Source organism: Girardinichthys multiradiatus, chromosome 8, assembly GCF_021462225.1.
Source record: "Girardinichthys multiradiatus isolate DD_20200921_A chromosome 8, DD_fGirMul_XY1, whole genome shotgun sequence".
Classification (NCBI taxonomy): Eukaryota; Metazoa; Chordata; class Actinopteri; order Cyprinodontiformes; family Goodeidae; genus Girardinichthys; species Girardinichthys multiradiatus.
In genome coordinates, this window is record NC_061801.1 from 36,759,877 (window position 1) to 36,782,692 (window position 22,816).

The 22,816-nt window shown below is 41.6% G+C and overlaps 1 protein-coding gene across 12 annotated transcripts in view; it reads left to right on the forward strand.

Moving 5' to 3' along the window:
- grin1a (glutamate receptor, ionotropic, N-methyl D-aspartate 1a) overlaps positions 1 to 22,816 on the forward strand; it is a 69,521-nt gene that overhangs the window by 34,888 nt on the left and 11,817 nt on the right. For 3 of the 12 annotated variants that reach the window (XM_047371923.1, XM_047371922.1, XM_047371925.1), the window contains 13 exons: positions 117 to 252; positions 855 to 982; positions 2,364 to 2,528; positions 7,447 to 7,565; positions 7,892 to 8,004; positions 9,219 to 9,367; positions 9,476 to 9,633; positions 10,152 to 10,313; positions 10,626 to 10,735; positions 11,075 to 11,220; positions 11,454 to 11,504; positions 18,142 to 18,168; positions 20,519 to 20,629. In XM_047371923.1, the coding sequence (XP_047227879.1) occupies positions 117 to 252; positions 855 to 982; positions 2,364 to 2,528; positions 7,447 to 7,565; positions 7,892 to 8,004; positions 9,219 to 9,367; positions 9,476 to 9,633; positions 10,152 to 10,313; positions 10,626 to 10,735; positions 11,075 to 11,220; positions 11,454 to 11,504; positions 18,142 to 18,168; positions 20,519 to 20,629 (1,575 nt within the window). Of the gene's footprint in view, positions 1 to 116; positions 253 to 854; positions 983 to 2,363; positions 2,529 to 7,446; positions 7,566 to 7,891; positions 8,005 to 9,218; positions 9,368 to 9,475; positions 9,634 to 10,151; positions 10,314 to 10,625; positions 10,736 to 11,074; positions 11,221 to 11,453; positions 11,505 to 17,267; positions 18,034 to 18,141; positions 18,169 to 20,360; positions 20,409 to 20,518; positions 20,630 to 22,816 lie in introns of those variants that run through there. The other 9 variants (XM_047371926.1, XM_047371933.1, XM_047371931.1 and 6 more) reach the window with 7 other exon arrangements.

The following is a 22,816-nucleotide window of genomic DNA, read 5'->3' on the forward strand; positions in this document are numbered from 1 at the left end:
CTCAGATGTTTTTTTTAATGCTTTTTAATGAACAAGAAGATAAAGTTTTATTCTGAAGGGTTAGGGACTACTGGTATGATTACAAGTTCAACAGCTCTCTGTCCTTTCTGCTGCAGATTGTGACGATACACCAGGAGCCGTTTGTATATGTGAAACCGACTACGCAAGAAGGGACATGCAAGGAGGAAATGACGCTAAATGGAGTGTTAATAAAAAAGGTTATCTGTACTGGGCCCAATGAGACTATTCCAGGTAACACTACAAATGTATTTCTCATTTAACAACGTATACAGATGTGTCCAAGTAAGTTAGAATATCATTACCCACATATTGATTTATTTAAAGTATTTATTTCTGTTCATTTATGATTATAAAAACCTAAAAAAAAAAATGTTTCTCAGAAGATTTTAGCCCAATAAAAGATATTTATAACACAGAAATGTTATGTCTCACACAATCTGGACCAGCAGGCAATCACTGACACCCTCCACAAAGAGGGCAAGGCACAAAATGCTATTGCTGGCTGTTTATGGACAGCTGTATCCAAGTATGTTAATGGAAGGTTTAGTGGAAGGAAAAAGTATGTTAGAAAAAGGTAGAACACAATAGAGAAAAATGTACCCTCGATAGGATTGTGAGCAAATTTAAATTTAAATTCAAATGCAGCATCTGTTTTCATCTGTACTCATGTAGCAGTTCAGGATGTACTTGATGTGTGCAACGAGTGAAGTTTTTCTGCAGTGAACCATATGTCTAACTTTTTGTTCAGTCCGTCTTCGACACTTTTAATTTTACATTACAAACTAAGAAATAAAATATTCAACCTGAATGATGGTGACCTGCTTTCCTTACAGGGCGCCCCACAGTGCCGCAGTGCTGTTATGGGTTCTGTGTGGATCTCCTGATTAAGTTGGCTATGACCATGAACTTTACCTATGAGGTGCATCTAGTGGCTGATGGAAAATTTGGAACTCAAGAGCGGGTACGTTTCATTTAAAAAGCCACATTTCATACAATAGTTTTGCATAAGAGACATACCTCGTGCTTTAAGATATTTCTGTTTTCTTTTATCTCGTCAAATGTAAAAACTGTACTAACTAAACTGAACGGAAGTTAAACGGAAACACAAACAAACTAAATAAACATTACTTTAGATGTTTCAAGTTTTTATAAAATCGTGTCGTCATTTGAAATTATTAACAATAGTTTTTTGTGAATTCCTGTTACACAGAGGCTAAATAGGATATGGGCAGCTCTGTAAGAGTCCCATTTTCATCTGAGTTGAGGTTACTGCACATATCAACAGAGGAGAAGAGGAGGAACACTGGGTGAACCAAAAATAACCTCTGTCCTTATTCATAAAGCATTAAAGTAGGGTATCCCACCGCAGTGTTGCAGTAGCGATAAAACACTCTGTACAATAAGCAGCAAAGACCGAATAAAATTATAATTTACTAAATGTATAAATATGTATTACCAATGATTAATTCAGTTCAGTTCAAGTGCCCTTTCACAGCAAATGTCATCTCAAGACCATATACAAGACAAATAGGTTCAATTCATATCCAGAATGCAATTCAGTACAAATACGGTCAGATTCTCATCTCTTTACATAATGTCCAATTCCGTCTAAATTATAGAACAATACAGACAAATTCAGTTATCATAAAATGCCTACTGATAAAAAACATTTGCCCAGCTCTATTTGGGATTTAGACATTTTATATTCATTGCAAACAACTTAGATTGGATAGTAGTTCTCAGTTTGTCCGTGTTTCTCGTATTTCCTCTTTAAGTTTTGTTATTCATGCTGTATGTGCTGTATACGAACATGAACACAAACACTAACTCACTCTTTACTGGTTAAAAGTAAAAAACGATTTAGTTACTGGTTGAATTATAAAGGAATGCATGATTTCCCAAAGTGGATTGGCTGCTGACAATCAGAGCTCGTAGTTGGGAAGATAATGGATGTTAGCCAGGATGTTTTGTCATAAGGAGTTGTTCTTTGTCATTGTGTTCACACTTGAGTTGCTCATGTTGTGTTTTACCTACCGTCATGTCAGATTAGCGCCGCTGTGACACCATGAGTACACACAGGGTTTCTGGGTTAATGCCACATTTTATAACACAGAAAGTGCTGATGGGGATGCAAAGCTCATTATTAAATAAAACAGTTGTGGAGATGCAAATTATGCTCTCACAATGCACACCCTGCAATGTGTTGTTCCAGACTGCCACAGACCAGTTTAATGCCTGGCTCTGATACTGTGGGATCATATATACAGACCCTAAGCACCGCAGATCTTCCCTCAGGGATTATTGATGACTCTCGAGTTGATGCCTTTCTTTTTACACTTCAGGTGAACAACAGCAACAAGAAGGAGTGGAATGGCATGATGGGAGAGCTCCTGGGTGGCCTGGCTGACATGATTGTTGCCCCGTTGACCATTAACAACGAACGTGCCCAGTACATAGAGTTCTCTAAACCCTTTAAATATCAGGGACTCACTATTCTTGTCAAAAAGGTGAGGAACACATGTTGTCCTTGGTCATGCCAACTCACCATGGCACAGTTAATTATATAGTTTTGTCATTGTACTCTCGAACGTCAAAGAAATCACCCAATTTTGCCTTTTATACTAGAGTCCTTACTGTGGAAGCTCATGTTAAATAAACGTGATGTTTTTGGTGCTTCAATGATGGTACAATTTCCTAATGTGGATATGACACTTATTGAATTGGAAGGTTAATTCAATTCAATTCAATTCAGTTTATTTATATAGCGCCAATTCACAACACATGTCATCTCAAGGCACTTCACAAAAGTCAGGTACATACATTTCAATTAATCCTAACCATTGAACAGTGCAGTCAGATTCAGTTATTTATTCAAATTGGATAAAAGGTTTTTCTATCTAAGGAAACCCAGCAGATTGCATCCAGTCAGTGACTTGCAGCATTCCCTCCTCCCGGATGAGCATGTAGAGACAGTGGACAGTCACTGGCGTTGACTTTGCAGCAATCCCTCATACTGAGCATGCATGTAGCGACAGTGGAGAGAAAAAACTCCCTTTTAACAGGAAGAAACCTCCAGCAGAACCAGAACCAGGCTCAGTGTGAGCGGCCATCTGCCACAACCGACTGGAGGTCTGAGAGAACAGAGCAGAGACACAAAAAGAACAAAGAAGCACTGATCCAGGAGTCCTTTCTATGGGAAGGAAAAGTAAATGTTAATGGATGTAGCTCCTTTGGTCATTTCACATAGAAAGAAAGAACAGATAAACTCTGAGCCAGTTTTCAAGGTTATAGTCTGAAAGAGAGCACATAGAGTTAATCACAGTAGAAGCTCAGTCAATCGCCATGTATAGGAGAGAGAAAGGGTTAAACACTAAAAGACAGGGCCATGTGGATCATTGGTAGAAGGTGATCAATAAGTTGTTGCCAGCAGAAGCTCGGACAATGCCCCTCTCCAAAAAGGTGTCACAGGTAGACACAGAGTCAGGCCAGGTGTAGCTTCTAGGAAGAGAAAAGAGAGAGAACAAGGTTAAAAGCTGAAATAACAGCAAATATTGCAGAATTAGAGAGTAGTGTGAGAATGTAGTGAAGAGAGTGAAAGTGGTTATTATGTGCTCCAGCAGGCTAAGCCTATATCAGCATAAATACACAGATAGCTCAGAATAACCTAAGCCACTCTAACTATAAGCTTTATCAAAAAGGAAAGTTTTAAGCCTAGCCTTAAAAGTAGACAGGGTGTCTGCCTCATGGACCAAAACCGGGAGCTGGTTCCACAGGAGAGGAGCCTGATAACTAAAGGTTACATGACAGTGTTTTTAAGTTCACACCAATATTACTATGAAAGCTTTATAATCACAACATTTTGAAAAGCAACACTCGTACTCGTACTCGTCGTCTTCCGCTATATCCGGGACCGGGTTGCGGGGGCAGTAGACTCAGCAGAGACGCCCAGACGTCCCTCTCCCTAGACACCTCCTCTAGATCCTCCGGCGGAGCCCAAGGCGTTCCCAGGCCAGCCGAGAGACATAGTCCCTCCAGCGTGTCCTGGGTCGTCCCAGCAGGACCACGTCATCTGCAAAAAGAAGAGACGAAATCCACTGGTCCCCAAACCAGACCCCCTCCGGCCCTTGGCTGCGCCTAGAAATCCTGTCCATAAAAGTTATGAACAGGACCGGTGACAAAGGGCAGCCCTGCCGGAGTCCAACATGCACTGGGAACAGGTCCGACTTAGTGCCGGCAATGCGAACCAAACTCCTGCTCCGCTTGTACAGAGACCGGATGGCCCCACGTAAAGGGCCCCCGATTCCATACTCCTGGAGCACCCCCCACAGGGCATCACGAGGGACACAGTCGAATGCTTTCTCCAGGTCCACAAAACACATGTGGACCAGTTGGGCAAACTCCCATGAACCCTCGAGTACCCTGTAGAGGGTATAGAGCTGGTCCAGTGTTCAACGGCCGGGACGAAAACCACACTGCTCCTCCTGAAGCCGGGGTTCGACTCTCGGCTGGATTCTCCTCTCCAATACCCTGGCGTAGGCCTTACCAGGGAGACTGAGGAGTGTGATCCCCCTGTAGTTGGAACACACCCTCGGGTCCCCCTTCTTATGTAGGGGGACCACCACCCCAGTCTGCCAATCCAAAGGCACTGTCCCCGTCTGCCACGCAATGTTGAAGAGGCGTGTCAACCATGACAGCCCCACAACATCCAAAGACTTAAGGTACTCAGGGCGGATCTCATCCAACCCCAAAGCCCTGCCACTGCGGAGCTTTTTAACCACTTCGGTGACTTCAGCCCGGGTGATGAAAGAGTCCAACCCCGAGTCCCCAGCCTCTGTTTCCACCAGCGTGATGGCAGGATTGAGGAGATCCTCGAAGTACTCCTTCCACCGGCCGATAATGTCCCCAGTCGAGGTCAGCAGCTCCCCACCCCCACTGCAAACAGTGTTGGCGAAGTACTGCTTCCCCCTCCTGAGGCGCCGGACGGTTTGCTAGAATCGCTTCGGGGCCAACCGGTAGTCCTTCTACATGGCCTCACCGAACTCCTCCCAGGTCCGAGTTATTGCCTCTGCCACCGCCCGGGCCGCAGCACGCTTGGCCCCACGGTACCCGTCAGCCGCCTCGAGAGTCCCACAAGCCAACCACAGCCGATAGGACTCCCTCTTCAGCTTGACAGCGTCCCTTACTGCCGTTGTCCACCACCAGTTTCGGGGATTGCCGCCGGGACAGGCACCGCAGACCTTACGCCCGCAGCTACGGGCGGCAGCATCGACAATAGATGCGGATAACATGGTCCACTCGGACTCTATGTCTCCAACATCTCTCAGAATCTGGTCAAAGCTCTCCCGGAGGTGAGAGTTGAATACATCCCTGGCCAAGAGGTCCGCCAGACGTTCCCAGCAGACCCTCACTATGCGCTTGGACCTGCCAAGTCTGTCCGGCTTTCTCCTCCCCCAGCGGATCCAACTCACCACCAGGTGGTGATCAGTGGACAGCTCAGCCCCTCTCTTCACCCGAGTGTCCAAAACATACGGCCGAAGGTCTGATGATATGACAACAAAGTCGATCATTGACCTCCTGCCTAGGGTATCCTGGTGCCAAGTGCACTGATGGACACCCTTATGTTTGAACATGGTGTTCATTATGGACAATCTGTGACTAGCACAGAAGTCCAATAACAAAACACCACTCGGATTCAGATCGGGGAGGCCATTCCTCCCGATCACGCCTCTCCAAGTGTCACTGTCGTTTCCCACGTGGGCATTGAAGTCCCCCAGCAGAATAATAGAGTCCCCGGGAGGGGCACTATACAGCAACCCCGACAGGGACGCCAAGAAGGCCAGGTACTCCGCACTACCACTCGGCCCGTAGGCTGAAATGATAGTCAGAGACCTCTCCCCAACCCGAAGGCGTAGGGATACGACCCTCTCATCCACTGGGGTAAACCCCAACACAAGACGGCTGAGCTGGAGGGCGACAAGCAAACTCACCCCAGCCCGCCGCCTCTCCCCGTGGGCCACTCCAGAGTAGAAGAGAGTCCAACCCCTCTCGAGGAGATGGGTTCCAGAGCCCACGCTGTGCGTGGAGGCGAGCCCGACTATTTCTAGTCAATATCTCTCGATCTCCCACACAAGCTGAAAAGCAACACTTTTATCAAAATGATCCAGTTCCTAGTTTTTGGTTTCAATTTGTATTTTTTGTTTGTTTCCATGAGTGGTCTGTATCTTACCTGCAGTAGACAGCAACTAGCGACCCTATAACTGTCAAGCTAACAGCTGCTCAAAGTCATGCTAATATTAGCTCAAAGTTAAGCAAACAGCTGCTCAAAGGCAAGCTAACATGCTCAAATTTTTACTAACAGAGAAACACTATCCACTGCTCAATAACAGGTTAACAGATGCACAGTCTGGCAAACAGGAGTCAAGCTAAAAACTGCTCAATGTCAAGCTAAAGGCTGTATGGAGTCAATTTAGCAGCTTCTCTGAGTCAAGGTATCAGCTACTCAGAGTCAAGCTAACAAGTGCTCAAACTAAGGCTAATAGCAGCTCATAGCCACGTTCACCACTGCTTGAATGCAAGATAACTCATGCCAAGTCAGTTTAACAGCTGTTCAGAGTCAAGCTAACACACACTCAAAATCAAGATAATAGCTGCTCAGAGTTGATTTAACAGCTGCTCAGATTCAAGCTAACTGCTAGTCAGAGCTAAGCTAGCAGCTACATAGAGTCAGGCTGACAGTTCATCATGTCAACCTAAGAGCTTCTCAGAGGAAAGCTAAAAGCTGCTCAAAGTCAAGTTACCAGATGCTCATAGTCTACCTATTAACAGCTCAGATCCATGCTAACAGCTGCTCCAAATCAAGTGTATAGCTTTAAAGAGTCAAGCTAACTCAGAGCTAAGCTAACAGTCACACAGATTAAGGAAATCAACTCCTCAAAGGCTCCAAAGTCAGGTTTGCAGATGCCTAAATTTAAGCTGACAACAGCAAATCAGATAAAGGACCATTTAAATAAATACCTACAATTACCTAACAAATCTCATAGAATTTAAAGTAAATGTAATAATTGTTATACCTAATATTTCTGTATATTTATGAATCACATTTCCTTTGAATTAGTTTCCTTATGATTCCCCAATATGAGATCTGTAGAAATTAGATTCACTTATTTTTATGTTACTAAAATTTGCATTCTGATGATCTGATTTCATTTTTTTGTTTGTTTTTAATATTGAAGCAATTAGTCCACATTGCCACAGTGCTTTCTTTGACAGAAATGCAATTTACTACGCTCAGGGAGCAATGACAAGTTTATGACCTACTAACATAAACTGTCAGAAATAAAAAATATACAACTGTTTAAAATTTAAGATAATAAAATTATACATACGTGATCAACTGATAACCTATTATAACGTATGTGTTTTTAGGAAATTCCTCGAAGTACACTGGACTCATTTATGCAGCCATTCCAAAGCACGCTGTGGCTGCTGGTGGGTCTTTCGGTGCATGTGGTGGCGGTGATGCTTTACCTTCTAGACCGGTTCAGGTACAAGGAGGGCATGTTTGTCCATATGTGTGCTTGTATACACAGTGTGGTGTATTTTGATATGCACTCCTCAGCACAGCAGATCTTCCCTCAGAGTGGAGTAAATGGCAGACAGAGGTGAAGATTGGCTCTGATCTTCCCACTGCTCTGTTCCCGTGCTGCCGTTTTTAGCCTTTTTCCTTTTTCTGAAATGTATCTCTGTCTTGCTTTGCTCACTCATGTTTAGTGCCCTTCTTTTTCTGGGATTGGCTGGGATTCATTCCCCTATGTGTTCTTAAAGATTTCTCATTTTATCATCTGCAACCCTTCTAATTTCTTCCTTCTAGTCCATTTGGAAGATTTAAAGTAAACAGTGAAGAAGAAGAAGAAGATGCCCTCACTTTGTCATCTGCCATGTGGTTCTCCTGGGGGGTGTTGCTGAACTCTGGAATAGGAGAAGGTGAGACCTAGTGACTTGGCCAATTTGCTGTTACCAGTTGGACAATTTTGCTATTTTAAAAGCATCGGTATCAGGGCTGTTTTGGAATCGTTTTTGGCGTAGTACCATGTTTGGTCTGTGATATTCTAGCAGAGGATATGCTGTTAAACCTTTATAATTTCATTTAATTATCTATTTCCTAAATTATCATATAATCTCTCAAAACATTTTCTGAAGGATGAATTATTTACCTATCCCTGGATACGGTTCAATCATCTATTTAAAGCAGCAAAGCGATTCTGAGTCTTTATGAGTTTAAAATGTATTTACCTATCTGTTTAATTAGGTCTATTTTGTTTTAACTGAGATCTATTTACTAATGATTTATTTTAGTAAAATAAACACCAAAAACAAACCAGATAAGGTATTACCACTTGAAATATTGTCTTGGCTGATACAAGGTTTACATTTATCAAAGGTTTTCTTGTTCTCTCTCTAAAGCTCAAAACATGCAGCATAATTTTAAGTTAAATTCAGAGGAGTTTGGCAGAGGAAAATAAAGAGTTCCATAAGAATTAAGCTAACATCTATTCAAATGCTAAGAAACAAAACTAGCATCAACTGGGGCTAACAGTTAAGCCCAACAGCAGCTTGGACTAAAGACACTTTAACATCAGAGCCAAACTTACACCAGTAGGTCAGACAATCAGACAAGGGTTTTCACCTTCTTGGAACCATGTGTGTTTCTGCTCTGTTGTTTTGCCACCTCAGTCCCTCTCTTGGCTGAAGAGACAGTCAGCTTAGCCTCCAACTGCTCGGACGTTTCTCCTACAAAGGCAAGCAGTCCAGGCCTTTCATGGGTACTGGCTTTTGGGATGTCTAGAGGTCCCTCATTTTGAATTCCTGACAGGCTGACACCATTGCAGAAAGTCACTAAGGAAGCTGTGTTTGCTAGGGAAGGGGAGGTCATGGGGGCCTAATCAACCAATCATAAGCGGACTACAGGAAAAGTACAGCCACGTCACACTAATCTGCTCAACAACATAAATGGAATCCATTTTTTTATCAAACATATTCTTAAAAATAGAGCGAGACAAGAATAAACAATCTGAGGGACGCGTATTTACTCAGGCATCACTCAGTCAAGCCAAAGGCAGATCCAATTAACAAGGCTAACAAAGTTCAAAACACTAACTCAATTACTAAGATGAAAACGTATCTTGAACTCAATGCAGGTGCACCACGCAGCTTTTCAGCGAGAATCCTTGGCATGGTGTGGGCTGGCTTTGCTATGATCATTGTGGCTTCTTACACTGCCAACCTGGCTGCCTTCCTGGTGTTGGACCGGCCTGAGGAGCGCATCACCGGCATCAATGACCCAAGGGTGGGTAAAACACCAGCCATATATATAATACTTTATCATCTCATATAGCGGAATTTAAAGAAAGTTTTTTTATTTAGCTGCCCCTTTGATGTCCTTTTCTATCCACAGCTAAGAAACCCATCTGACAAATTCATCTATGCCACGGTGAAGCAAAGTTCGGTGGACATCTACTTTCGACGACAGGTGGAGCTTAGCACTATGTACCGCCACATGGAGAAACACAACTATGAGAGTGCTGCAGAGGCTATCCAGGCTGTGCGTGACAAGTGAGTCTCGGCCAGGCTGGGCCGACCGGAGCATATGTCGGCCGGCTGCTTCACATAGATTAGGGTCAATCCAGTTTATGAAACAATGATAGGGGGTATGGACCTATGGACCAGATGGAAGTGGCAGGATTTACTGCAACCTTCATTCTGATTCAGGTCCATTTTTTAGGGTCAGCCATAGGCAGAGATGTGTCAACGAGCACTGACACGAGTGTGAGGTTGAGCTAATATTGAGTCCAGGAGCACCCTTTTTCAGGTCATACCCAGGCGAACATCTTTAAGGTTTGGACAACCCAGTGGGGGAGACGCCCTCACCCATCTGGTCTTGGATTTCATTTGGGCCATAAGCGGCTGTAGACATTCCTGGTAAACGCTGAATGACACATGATTTGGTGTGCGAGAAAGAGAAGGTTGGGAGCCGTAAATGTGTATGTAAATCATTGTACTGTTGCACCATAACCCTCCTCCTTCCCCTCCTCCTTCCTCCCTCCCTTCCTACCCATTCCCTCCCCCCACAGCAAGCTGCATGCTTTCATCTGGGACTCTGCGGTGCTGGAGTTTGAAGCCTCGCAGAAGTGCGACCTGGTGACCACGGGAGAGCTGTTTTTCCGTTCGGGCTTTGGCATAGGCATGCGCAAGGACAGCCCCTGGAAACAGAATGTGTCCCTGGCCATTCTCAGGTCTGTCCCAGCGGAAGCTGCGATTCTCGTTTGACTTTTTTTTGTTTTGTTTCTTTCTTTCTTATCCATATGGTTCTATAGTCACGCACTGACAGTTTACAGCCATTCAGTACATCAGCTTATATCACATCTTTTTATAGCTTCCCTCTCAGGCCATGTTTGTTTGTTTGACAATTTCTGTCTGTTTGTTGGACCATCTGTCTTTGTTCCATATGTGTTGGTAACTGGGAGTAAGCGGCTCGAACGTTCTGCCATTTGAGGCCTTATGTTAACTTTTGTACCTCTCTTCCCACCATCCCCAACCCCCTGCAGTTCTCATGAGAATGGCTTCATGGAAGACCTAGATAAAACCTGGGTGAGATACCAGGAGTGTGACTCACGGAGCAATGCCCCAGCCACACTCACCTTTGAGAACATGGCAGGTATGGTCCTTTAGGCGTAGAAAAAGAATTAAAAGTGATTGGACAAAAACTGCAGTGGTAAGGTACTGTAGGCCTTTTTTGTCCAATACCTTTGCCTTGCTGTTTTGGTGTCAGAGTGGGTGCTCTGTGAAAGTGTGGTTACAGTGAAAAGTATGTGATTCTGTGCAGCTGTGCTATTATTTTGACATTACGTTGTTTACAGCCGCTGTCGACAGTAGGAGCTGGTGAAGAGAACTGGTGCGACCACTGAGCATCACGAGTGTTAATGTTCAGTGGGAGCGGCATAATTAAAGATCAGCTGCTCACAAATTTCTGTTTTTTTATGTTTCTCAACACCAGGGGTCTTCATGCTTGTGGCTGGAGGCATTGCAGCAGGGATCTTCCTTATATTCATTGAAATTGCCTACAAACGCCATAAAGACGCCCGCAGGAAGCAGATGCAGCTGGCCTTTGCGGCCGTCAATGTTTGGAGGAAGAACCTGCAGGTAGGAATGATTTTCTTTTCCCTTTAACATCCGGGATGAAATATTCTAAAATGGGGTATAGCCGTAACCCTTCATCCTGAGTAGTTTTCCAGTGGTAGCGAACGGATAACCACCAAAGGAACAGTGATCTCCTATACATAAATATAATTTAAGGGATCTCCAGTGGCCACTTTCAGGGTCCTAGTTGTTTTCAGGAGTCGAACTGCACCCATATCTCTTGTGTGTGCCTGCAGGACAATAAGGAAGCCTCTGGAAGTCAAGCGGTGACTGGGACACCCTCTTTAGTATGTAGCACTCCTACGTCACCGCTTGCTGTTAGAAGATAAGTCAACTAAGTAGCCTCTAACATAATAGATATTACATTTAAACTTCTCTTTTCTTCATGGCATGATGCAGTATTTTTTAAGCTGATATGCTTCATAAGGTCAAATTAAATTTAGAAACAGCAGTAGGAATGGTTATAATACAACTGATGTTTTGATTGTCCCAACATTGACCTTTTCTTTTGCTCTCACAGCAATGCAACAGCCAGGAGCTAAACACACAAATAGAGCATAAAGAGCAAAATCAATGCTTTGTCTCAGTTATACAGTAGCGACCCATTTTTACTGTTAGAAACCATGTCCATGACATGCAACACTGCAGCGCACCAAAGAAATCTTCATGAACCTTTGTGAAACTGTCATGCACGAGGTTTGCAGAACATCACACTTGTATAAATTCAATTCACACAAAGTTTCAAAATGCATTTCTAGAATAGAGGTTATTGGAATATCAGTTGTGCCTTTTTAGTATCCATGTACTGTACTGTGCATAAATTGTAAAGCACCAATCATGTCTTCATATTTGGTTTCCAAGAACTCAGACTCTTTTGCAATCATTTAAAACTTCTGTAGCAGGTACAGTTGTTTAGGTAGAGGGGTTAGCCCTGTACCTCTACTTGGGGTTATTAGTCCTTGACCAAGCCATACCAGGTCCATTTACCAACCTTGAGATCCTAGCTGCTCTCTCTACCCATTTCCTGTCTGATTACTGTGAAAAAATGCCAACAGTGCCACAAAAAATAATTTAAAATTGGTTGTAGTAATTGATAAAGGCTACGGTAAAATATATTAAAATTTTAAAAAATGAGAGATTCAAAGTAGAAAAACCTGTGGGGTCTTGCATGTTCAAACAGCAGAAAACAGTCAACAATTGCCTTGTTGATAAATTAGTCCTGCTAGAGCTGCTTATTTCTTCAACGTTTCACACACTAGTAATTAAAAGGAAAACAACTATGCCTGAATTAATTAGAAATCATTTTAAAAGCTCATTGTGTTCTAAACGAGTAAAATAATATAATTCAGTTTAATGGACCCTACAGGCAGTATTGACATGCATAACAAACATTGCACATATTTTAAAGATCCCATGAACTTCACTTGCCAAATAAAATCTAATTTAAGCTGAGTTTACAGTCATAGAAAAGGCCTTTTGAAAAGAGCGAGAGAAAATAGTGAAATGTGCTGAATTGATGTGAAAATTCTGATTCCTAAGGGCTCATGGTTGCTACAGGGCCATGGTCAATATTTCTCAAGATTTGCTAAGGCAAATATGGTCCAAGGACAAACTTTGAAAGACTTGTAAAGCCTGGAGAACTACTGATCGAGACTAGTTTAAAAAAGACAAGAAAGTCTAGCTTCCTGGAATCCAAAGAAAGAACTAAAGCATGACCCAGCAGTTTTGCACAGTACTGTGGCAATCTGAATGTTTTTTTTATTTGAGTGAATTGATTTCAACTATAATCAAGCATTAGCAGCAACTTCCTTTTCTCGGTCAATCAAGAACATGATTTGCTCCTGTACTCCAGTGCAATCAGTGCAGCTGTGAGGTGTCTAAACTTTACTCATGGCTCGGAGGTACAGTTTTTCTGTCATTAACGGCTGATCACACTGAGAGTCTGTGATGAGGCCCTGGCAGTCTGTCCGCTGTTTGTCTGTGTTTGTCCCTGCTGAAATGAGACAGCAGGGGCTGGAGGAAGGTACAGTATGAATATAAGTGCCTGTCCGTTAACCACTGTTGTTTAATGGCGTCTACGTTAAACTGACAAATGTAACTGTTGTGCGTGTCCTCATATGGGTGTACGAGATTCAGGCACATGAAGCAGATTGAATGCATGCAGGGTGGCATCACTGAGAAAGGAGAACGACACATTAATGTGCCTGCAGAGCATTGACATTTCGAGCCGTGTTGGTGTGGATCACATTCTCTGAGAGACTGGACAAAGATGGCTCATGTTGCTTATTGAACATCCCTGTGGAACCTAGAGCTTAGACAATGGACACATAATTGCAACTGCATCTCATGGAAGAACCTCGGAGGAAGCCTGTAGAGTTCAACTAATTCAATTAGTTTAGCATGAATGTTATTCTGAATTCGTTCTGGGTGCACTGATTGCTCTCCATGATCTAATTTTTATTAACTTGCTTATGTAGGACACAAATCATCATGACTGAGAATATAAGAACACAGTTTATGTGCCCTTCTCCTTTCTTAGTAAAGCAGGCATAAAAATCTGCAATTTCATCATTGGCATCATTTTGACTGCTTGTATGTTCTGATATTATGTGCTTGTACTGCCTCAGGTTGGTGTATTACTGTAGACACAGCGTTATGGAGGACTGTGCACCCACATGCCTTCAGAAAGAAATGTAACTTCACAGAGTGGGCACATCTGACTAAATCTGTGCAAGATGCTGTGATAAGATGCTGCTTTTTTGCAAAAGCTTTAAAGTGCTCTGGTAATGCATGATTCAAAAGCTAACCTCTTTTTCTATCCTAATAGTGATGTAGATTTTTATGATGTATTTATTTTTGTCTACTTTTTAAAAATTAGTTCAATACACATTTAATGAAAACTGGTGTGCATTTTAACTTAAACATAATACATGTTTTTAATGGTAATCAAATTCTTTGAAGGCAGATGCATGGATGTTACCACTGTTATTTTTTGCTTTGCATTTGTAGTTTACAACTGTTAACGTTTCATCTTGAATAATGATGTCTTTTTCCAACAGAGTTTAAGTGATCAATATAAGTTATACAGAAGATGAAGCTAAACATTTAAAAGGAAATCTTTTTAATTTTATCTGTCGGGAGTAGTTATAAGCAGTCAGTATCAGGAGTTGAATAGTTAGAAAGATACTCAAATGGAGGAGTCTCATGCTGAGATTCAAGCTAAAAGCTACTCAGTCTGAGCGTCTAGCTTGCAGCTACCCAGGGAAACAACAAACTAACAGTTAAAATTAATAAATCTAACAGCTACACTGGCTGAAAGTCGAAATAAGAGTTGCCTAAGCTAAAGGCTCCCACAGAGTCGGTCGTACTGTAAACGGACTCCGCGCTCACTGTTAACAACAGTCTAACACGAAAGCAGCGCGCTGTCATTTGTTACAGCATCTACTCAAAACATAAAAACTTAGATCCTCTTCTTCTGTGGGTCTTAGCGTAAAAAAGATAATTTTTTTTTCGTCTACACACCAACGGAGACCGGTACATGTTCAGACCACTACAGGTCCTTCTCAAAATATTAGCATATTGTGATAAAGTTCATTATTTTCCATAATGTAATGATGAAAATTTAACATTCATATATTTTAGATTCATTGCACACTAACTGAAATATTTCAGGTCTTTTATTGTCTTAATACGGATGATTTTGGCATACAGCTCATGAAAACCCAAAATTCCTATCTCACAAAATTAGCATATTTCATCCGACCAATAAACGAAAAGTGTTTTTAATACAAAAAACGTCAACCTTCAAATAATCATGTACAGTTATGCACTCAATACTTGGTCGGGAATCCTTTGGCAGAAATGACTGCTTCAATGCGGCGTGGCATGGAGGCAATCAGCCTGTGGCACTGCTGAGGTCTTATGGAGGCCCAGGATGCTTCGATAGCGGCCTTTAGCTCATCCAGAGTGTTGGGTCTTGAGTCTCTCAACGTTCTCTTCACAATATCCCACAGATTCTCTATGGGGTTCAGGTCAGGAGAGTTGGCAGGCCAATTGAGCACAGTGATACCATGGTCAGTAAACCATTTACCAGTGGTTTTGGCACTGTGAGCAGGTGCCAGGTCGTGCTGAAAAATGAAATCTTCATCTCCATAAAGCTTTTCAGCAGATGGAAGCATGAAGTGCTCCAAAATCTCCTGATAGCTAGCTGCATTGACCCTGCCCTTGATAAAACACAGTGGACCAACACCAGCAGCTGACACGGCACCCCAGACCATCACTGACTGTGGGTACTTGACACTGGACTTCTGGCATTTTGGCATTTCCTTCTCCCCAGTCTTCCTCCAGACTCTGGCACCTTGATTTCCGAATGACATGCAGAATTTGCTTTCATCCGAAAAAAGTACTTTGGACCACTGAGCAACAGTCCAGTGCTGCTTCTCTGTAGCCCAGGTCAGGCGCTTCTGCCGCTGTTTCTGGTTCAAAAGTGGCTTGACCTGGGGAATGCGGCACCTGTAGCCCATTTCCTGCACACGCCTGTGCACGGTGGCTCTGGATATTTCTACTCCAGACTCAGTCCACTGCTTCCGCAGGTCCCCCAAGGTCTGGAATCGGCCCTTCTCCACAATCTTCCTCAGGGTCCGGTCACCTCTTCTCGTTGTGCAGCGTTTTCTGCCACACTTTTTCCTTCCCACAGACTTCCCACTGAGGTGCCTTGATACAGCACTCTGGGAACAGCCTATTCATTCAGAAATGTCTTTCTGTGTCTTACCCTCTTGCTTGAGGGTGTCAATAGTGGCCTTCTGGACAGCAGTCAGGTCGGCAGTCTTACCCATGATTGGGGTTTTGAGTGATGAACCAGGCTGGGAGTTTTAAAGGCCTCAGGAATCTTTTGCAGGTGTTTAGAGTTAACTCGTTGATTCAGATGATTAGGTTCATAGCTCGTTTAGAGACCCTTTTAATGATATGCTAATTTTGTGAGATAGGAATTTTGGGTTTTCATGAGCTGTATGCCAAAATCATCCGTATTAAGACAATAAAAGACCTGAAATATTTCAGTTAGTGTGCAATGAATCTAAAATATATGAATGTTAAATTTTCATAATGACATTATGGAAAATAATGAACTTTATCACAATATGCTAATATTTTGAGAAGGACCTGTACACTCTGGAAGCCGTTCTCCAATTGTGGCGCTTTCAGAAAAAGCGTGTGCCGTTGTCATGTAAACGAACAGTAGAAACATAACTGAGCTTTTCAGTTTTCACCAGAAAACTGGGCCTTAGTCAAGCTAATTTTCTGAGTGGCAGTTAACTTTACCCAGAGTCTAAGTAAAATTTCACTAAATGTATTTTTTTAAAATACGCCAGAGCACAGAAACTGTAACTTGACTATCTCAAAGCTATCTCAAAATTATAATTGTAATATGTTATAATTTTGATATAAAAATTTCTGTTTTCCACAGCGCCAGAAATGGGCTTCCATGCTATCGTAAGAGTTTTACAGTGAATAAAAAATAACTCTTTCAATAATGGATACTATGTCACATTCTAAAAATGTACATCACTGTTATTATTTTATATGCTGCAGCGCTTCCTTTCTGGCATTTAGCTTCACCTTTTTAAGCAGATCTTACTCAGAGGTGCACTCTCTAAGACAACACTACAACTGGTCCCACTTTGAAATAACCGCAAGGCTCTGAAACTCCACTGTGTGATGATAACAGTGGTGGAGTAATGCTGGACTTTGGCAGTTTGCTTCCAGTGTGAAGCAGGCGGTTGCCGTAAATTGTGCATAAGTCCCATTCCTTGCTTTATCTGATGGCTCAGCATGCCCAGCATGGCCGAAACTGTGCACACGCAGCACCTCATCAGGGCTCGGAGCAGCCAGGCGGCTCTCCTGCGGTCTCAGACGTGCTTGAAAAATAAATGCCTAAAAGTAAAGGTTACTAGAATGGATTTGTCATCACTAGGCCATTGCTTTTTTTTCTCTGAAGCAAAACAAACTCTTTGCATTGTAATTTACCAACATGAGGTCTCATCTTTCAACAGGAAAAAGATTTTGTTCTCTTTACCTTCCATTAATCAAGTAGTGTCAAGCGCCGATCACCCCACTGTCATCTATACCTGCTAAGAGAGAAAAGTCCTGGTTGGCAGAGGGGGATGATGGTACAAAAAGAAAGAGCCAAGTCATGTGACCTGATGAAAGAGGATATTCTGCGGGGCCAGTGCTGGCCAGGATCGATCTGTCCTGCTATTTGTTTTATGTTTAATTATTCTATGTTTTCCTCCCTTATAATGCCCCCTCCATCCATGAAACGTTTTGGCATGTTGAAATTCACACCACACTGCCCTGCCCAACCCCAAGGGCCTCCCTTGTTGCTGCTACTCAGCTAACATCACATTTGTTTTTTGTTTTTATCAACATCCATCTTAGAGTGCTTTTTCAGGAAGGAGCATCTTTTATTTACCATTTGCTGATCCCATCTTATAGTTAGTTATAAAAATCTGCTAAGATTTTCATTTTTATTTGCAATTTTTTAGAGTAAGAATATGGGTTTGCTGCTACATTAGGTAACCATTCCACCTCAGTCATATTCCATCACATTCCCTTGAGTGTGGGGTGAATTTCCATTATACCGCTTTACGGTATAATGACATTAAATGGGCTTCAGTTACTGACTTTTGTCGCTATTGTTTTCCCTCTTCGATATGCATCCAAAACTGTAGCTTCTCAATTTTTTATATATCTGCCTGGCTATGGATGTGAATGTTTGCTTTGCTAGCAATTTTTAAATAAATATCCGCCATTTTTTTATTTTTCTATTTATTTTGGTTCCCTTCGCTTTCGCTTAAGGATCTTGTATAAAGTAATGATCAGGTGGATGGAAATTTATTTTATTTTTCTTTTCTCCTCCCTATGCAGCCCTCTTCCTCTGTAGAGACTCAGGATGTAAGAATACATTAATATGAGTTATTTTGGTTTTGTTCCTTTTTGCACACAAACCATGCAGTCACTGTGAGAGTAGCTGTGGGGCACACTGATGGTGTGAGGGAGTGAGGGCGCCAAACTGGCTTTCCATCGTGTAAGAACACTGTAAAGTTAGCCTTTTTTTCCATAAATTTTCCACTTTTGTTTTGAAAATAAATGATTTGCTAGAGCTTTCCATCGCAGTGTAGTATTTGGATACAATGAATATGAAAAGTCTACGCACACCTCTGAAGATGATAGGTTTTGGTGATGTAAAGAAATGACCTCATGTTAAGTCATATCAGAACTTTTTCCACCACAGCAAAAGCCATGGTCCTCAGAATGCTTCAAAAACATCAGTGAAATCTTATTGTCAAAAGTATCAGTCAGGAGAAGTGACAAAGTAATTTCAGAGGCCTTCGATATACTATAAAACACAGTGAAGACAGTCGCCATCAAGCTGTAACAGTGAAAATTAAAAAATAACTTGATGTCCCCAAAAAATTGATAGAAATGCAAAAAGGAAATTGGTCAGGGTCAATATCATGTATCCTTCATATCCCTGGGCTTTCTCATTAAGAAAAACGTCCAAGTTTGGCCAGACTGCAAAACACATTTGAATTCTCCAAAGAACTGGTGGGGAAAATATGTTTTGGTCTGACGAAACCAGGGTAGACCTTTTTTTGGCCATAATTCCAAAGGGTGTGTTTGGTACAAAAACAACTACACATCACTTAAAAAACAGTATACCCAAAGTGAAGCATGGTGGTGGCAGTAGCATGCTTTGGGGATGTTTTTTAGCTGGGACGTTATACAAGGTGGAGGGAATTATGAACAGTCAACGTTGAACAACATTTTCATGCTTTTGGTAGAAAGTTGAAGAATTGCGCAACAACGACCCGAAACCTACAGTGGTATGAAAAAGTATTTGCCCTATATGTCACTCTACATGTTTTAGATCATCTCCATAAACTTTAATATCAGAGAAGGATAACCAAAGTAAAAACAAGTTTTAAAGATTTTGGGACTCCACTGATCCACAATGAGAGCCGTTACCACCACATAGAAAAAAACATGGAACAGTGGTGAACCTTCCCAGGAGTGGCTGGTCCACCAGAATTACAAGAGCACATCTATGATTCATCCAGAATGTCATAGACAAAAGTATAACTTTCCAGAAAGTATGTGTTCCGTTTGGTGTTAAAACAGTTTTCAGAAAGAGAACATCATACATAGTGTCATTTTCTGGGGATGCTTTGATGCTTCAGGACCTAAACGACGATGGAACCATACATTTTTCGGAAAATCCTTAAGGAGAATGTCCAGCTATCGGTTCATAACCTTAAGATCAGGCACACGTGGGTTATGCAGCAGGAGAAATGATCCGAGAGACAATAAGTCCACTTCTAAATAACTCCACAAAACCAGAATAAAGGTCTGGATTTAAGTCTGAGATGCTGTGAGATGACCCTAAACAGGACCTTCATGCTTGAAAACCCTCTGATGTGACTGAACTAAAGCATTTGGCCAAGATAAGTGGAACAGTCTCATCACAATCTGACAGATTTGGAGCCTTTTTGCAAAGAAGAGTGGATATTTCCAAGTTAAGATGCTGATGTACTCCAACCCATAAAACACAGCACTGAAATAAAGTATTAATAAAACTTTGCAATTTTTCTATTTAGGTGTGCAGATTATATGTCACATTAAAGGTGGTGGACATTCTGGCACAATGTATGTTGGTTTAATTTATTTAAATCACAAAAACCAAGCCTTTTTAACAGGGGTGTGAAAACTTTTTATATCCACTGTACCTTATAAGGTCATATTTAGCATTTTCCTTTATCCATTTCAAATCTACGATCACTTGGGTGTTGTTTTCAGGCAGCAGTGATTCATTTAGATAAGTTAAGTAATATAAGTATCACAATCACTGACATCTTTTCTAGTCATCACTCATTCCAGTGTATTTCCAAGGTGCTGAGTGAATGTGTGTGAGCACATTTCTGAAGGACAACTCCACCGTCCTGCGCTGTCAGAGAGATATTGTTGCTTCAAACCTAGAAAAGTGCCCTCATATCAGACTGAACAGACTTATTTCCACACACATCTAACAAGCTTTATCCCTTTCTTTCTCCCTTCTTTCACTTTTTTTTCTTTTTAAAATGCTCTAGTCTTTGTTTTACAAGATCCTTTCAAATAAGTAGACAATAAGGTAATTTAAGTGGGGTGTCGGGTGCTGGTGGTATAGAGCGACTGGGTGAGACTGAATCGCACAGTCGTCACCCTGGCCATAGATCGTGAATAATGTGTCTACATATATTTATTTTAGGATAGGAAAAGTGGTAGAGCAGAGCCCGACCCCAAAAAGAAAGCCTCTTTTAGGTCCATCAGTACCACCCTGGCTTCCAGCATCAAGAGACGTAGGTCCTCCAAAGACACGGTAAGGAGATGAAGGATCAACGACCTCCACTTGTATACTTCTCCTTCTCTTTTCTCTCCTCCTCTGTCTCTAATTTCCCCTTCTCTCCTCTGTCCTCTCTGCATACATTCCCCATATCTGAACAAGTCCCATGTTCAGCCCATTCATTTCCACGCAACTCTGCGCAGCCTCTGCCAAGTGTATGTCCCTTTCGCCATCGATCAGCCATCACCATGTAGGGTTTACAGCTCCATTAGTTTCAATGAGTGAAGGATCCATGGTCAGGGCAGCTAAGTTTAGGAGCTGGGTTCTGATTCTCGGAGGAAAAGCCTCCCAAATAATCCAGGGTTTCTAGGGGTTTTGGCAACAGTGTGGTCTTCTAGAGGAGGGGGGCGACAAAAGCCAGCAAGCCGTGTTTTGTCTTGAGCTGCTCTTCCCTCCGAACTCTGGTTATGATGTGGATTATGGCAATGGTATTCCTCTTGTTCAGTGGTGGCATTGTAGTGTGTAAGAGCTGTATATGAGCCTGTGTCTGTTCATATGATTGTGTTGTGTCTGTTTGACTGCTTGATCCTGTATGTATCCAGAGTACCTTTGCAACCAACCCTGCACTTTCCTGAGTTTGTGTTTTGCTTATGTTTTGTCAAGCATGTGCTAGTGTTCAATAATTTTGTTTTATGTTGTTTTTTTTCCCAAATTCATAATCAAGCAGTTGTGATGGCCAGTCCTCCTAAGAAGAAAACCAACGTGTTGTCTGATTTAACAACATGTCTATTTTCAGGATTAAACTCATGGATTTTTATTATGAATCTTTTGATTTCTCATGTTTTCTTTGTCACAATTGTTGTTTAATTTTCTTGTGGTCTGAACTGTGCATGCCACTTTCAGGTTATATTTTCAGGTGAAGGCGGCAGTCTTCTTTTCTGTTTGAATTCTTTTTTGTAATCATGCAACAAACTTTGAGAACTGTCAGACTCTCATTCTATCACAGGACAAGCATAAAACAAAATGTGTTTTTACACATTTTCTGCAACTACAGCTATGTTTTAAATGTGAATGTCACTCAATCACTATATTTTCTTCACGCTATAAGTTCATTAAGTACAACGGCTCTTTTTTGTGCTCTGAGAATTTACCGTTAAAAACCTGAAGGGCAGAATTTTGCTGTGTTTTTTTTTAGCTAAAACATGTAATAACCAACATCATCTGTCTTCAAAATACTTGCACATAACACATAACAGTTACATTTCTTTGTACTGCATCACCTCTACTGTACTGGGGATACATAAAAGAAGGAATAAACTGCTTGAGCTAAACAGTCTAAACTCAGACAGACAGGGCTACATATACCCTCAACGTTTAGTGGCATTATAATGATTTCGTGTAGCCTTCACACCGACATTGCATCTATTTCTCAGTTGGAACAAATGTTCAAGTTCATGTCTTTGTAAATAAATGTTAGTGCTCCAGCACAGGCTAACAGGAAGACCCGCCACTTTACAGTTCCGGATGATTCCAGAGGATTCTGTATTAATTTATCGGAAACATTAGTGTAAACATGCTAACATAAGCTTTGGCATGCTTAAGTTTGGTTGACTCAGGTCACAGTAGCCTACCTTATGCTTTATTTTAGCTAATATGTACAACGTTTGTACACTACAATCATGATTAAAAAAAGATACACTCTGGATTGTTGGGCTTTAAGGTCTATCTGAACTTTAGCACGTTAACAATAGCGTTAACATGCTAACATTATGCGTTAACATGCTAACATTATGCTCTATTGACTTGACCAATAAATAACACTTCTTAATAACAAATACCATGTACAGCATCTTTACAGTGCATTTGCTGTGCCATGAAACTAATTTCTGGTTCACTATATCTACCTTATTCCTAGATCGTGGGATACAGTGGGATTTTTTATATATAAACAAATGGTCTTTGCAGAGCAAATACGTGAAAGAAATATGGGAAAATCCACTTTAACATCTCAAATGGGATGTTATCAAGCTAGTTCTTTATTTTTAAAAGATTGGTTGTATAACCTGAAGAAATTTACAAATTACATAGACTTGCATATTTATCTGCCTCGTCAACTCCACTGCTACACACAAAAGTAAAGGTTTAATTCTGCAGTTATTTAGCATTTTCTATGCTTTTGAATAACTGACATTGCAGTAAAAATGTATTTGACTTTATTTAAGT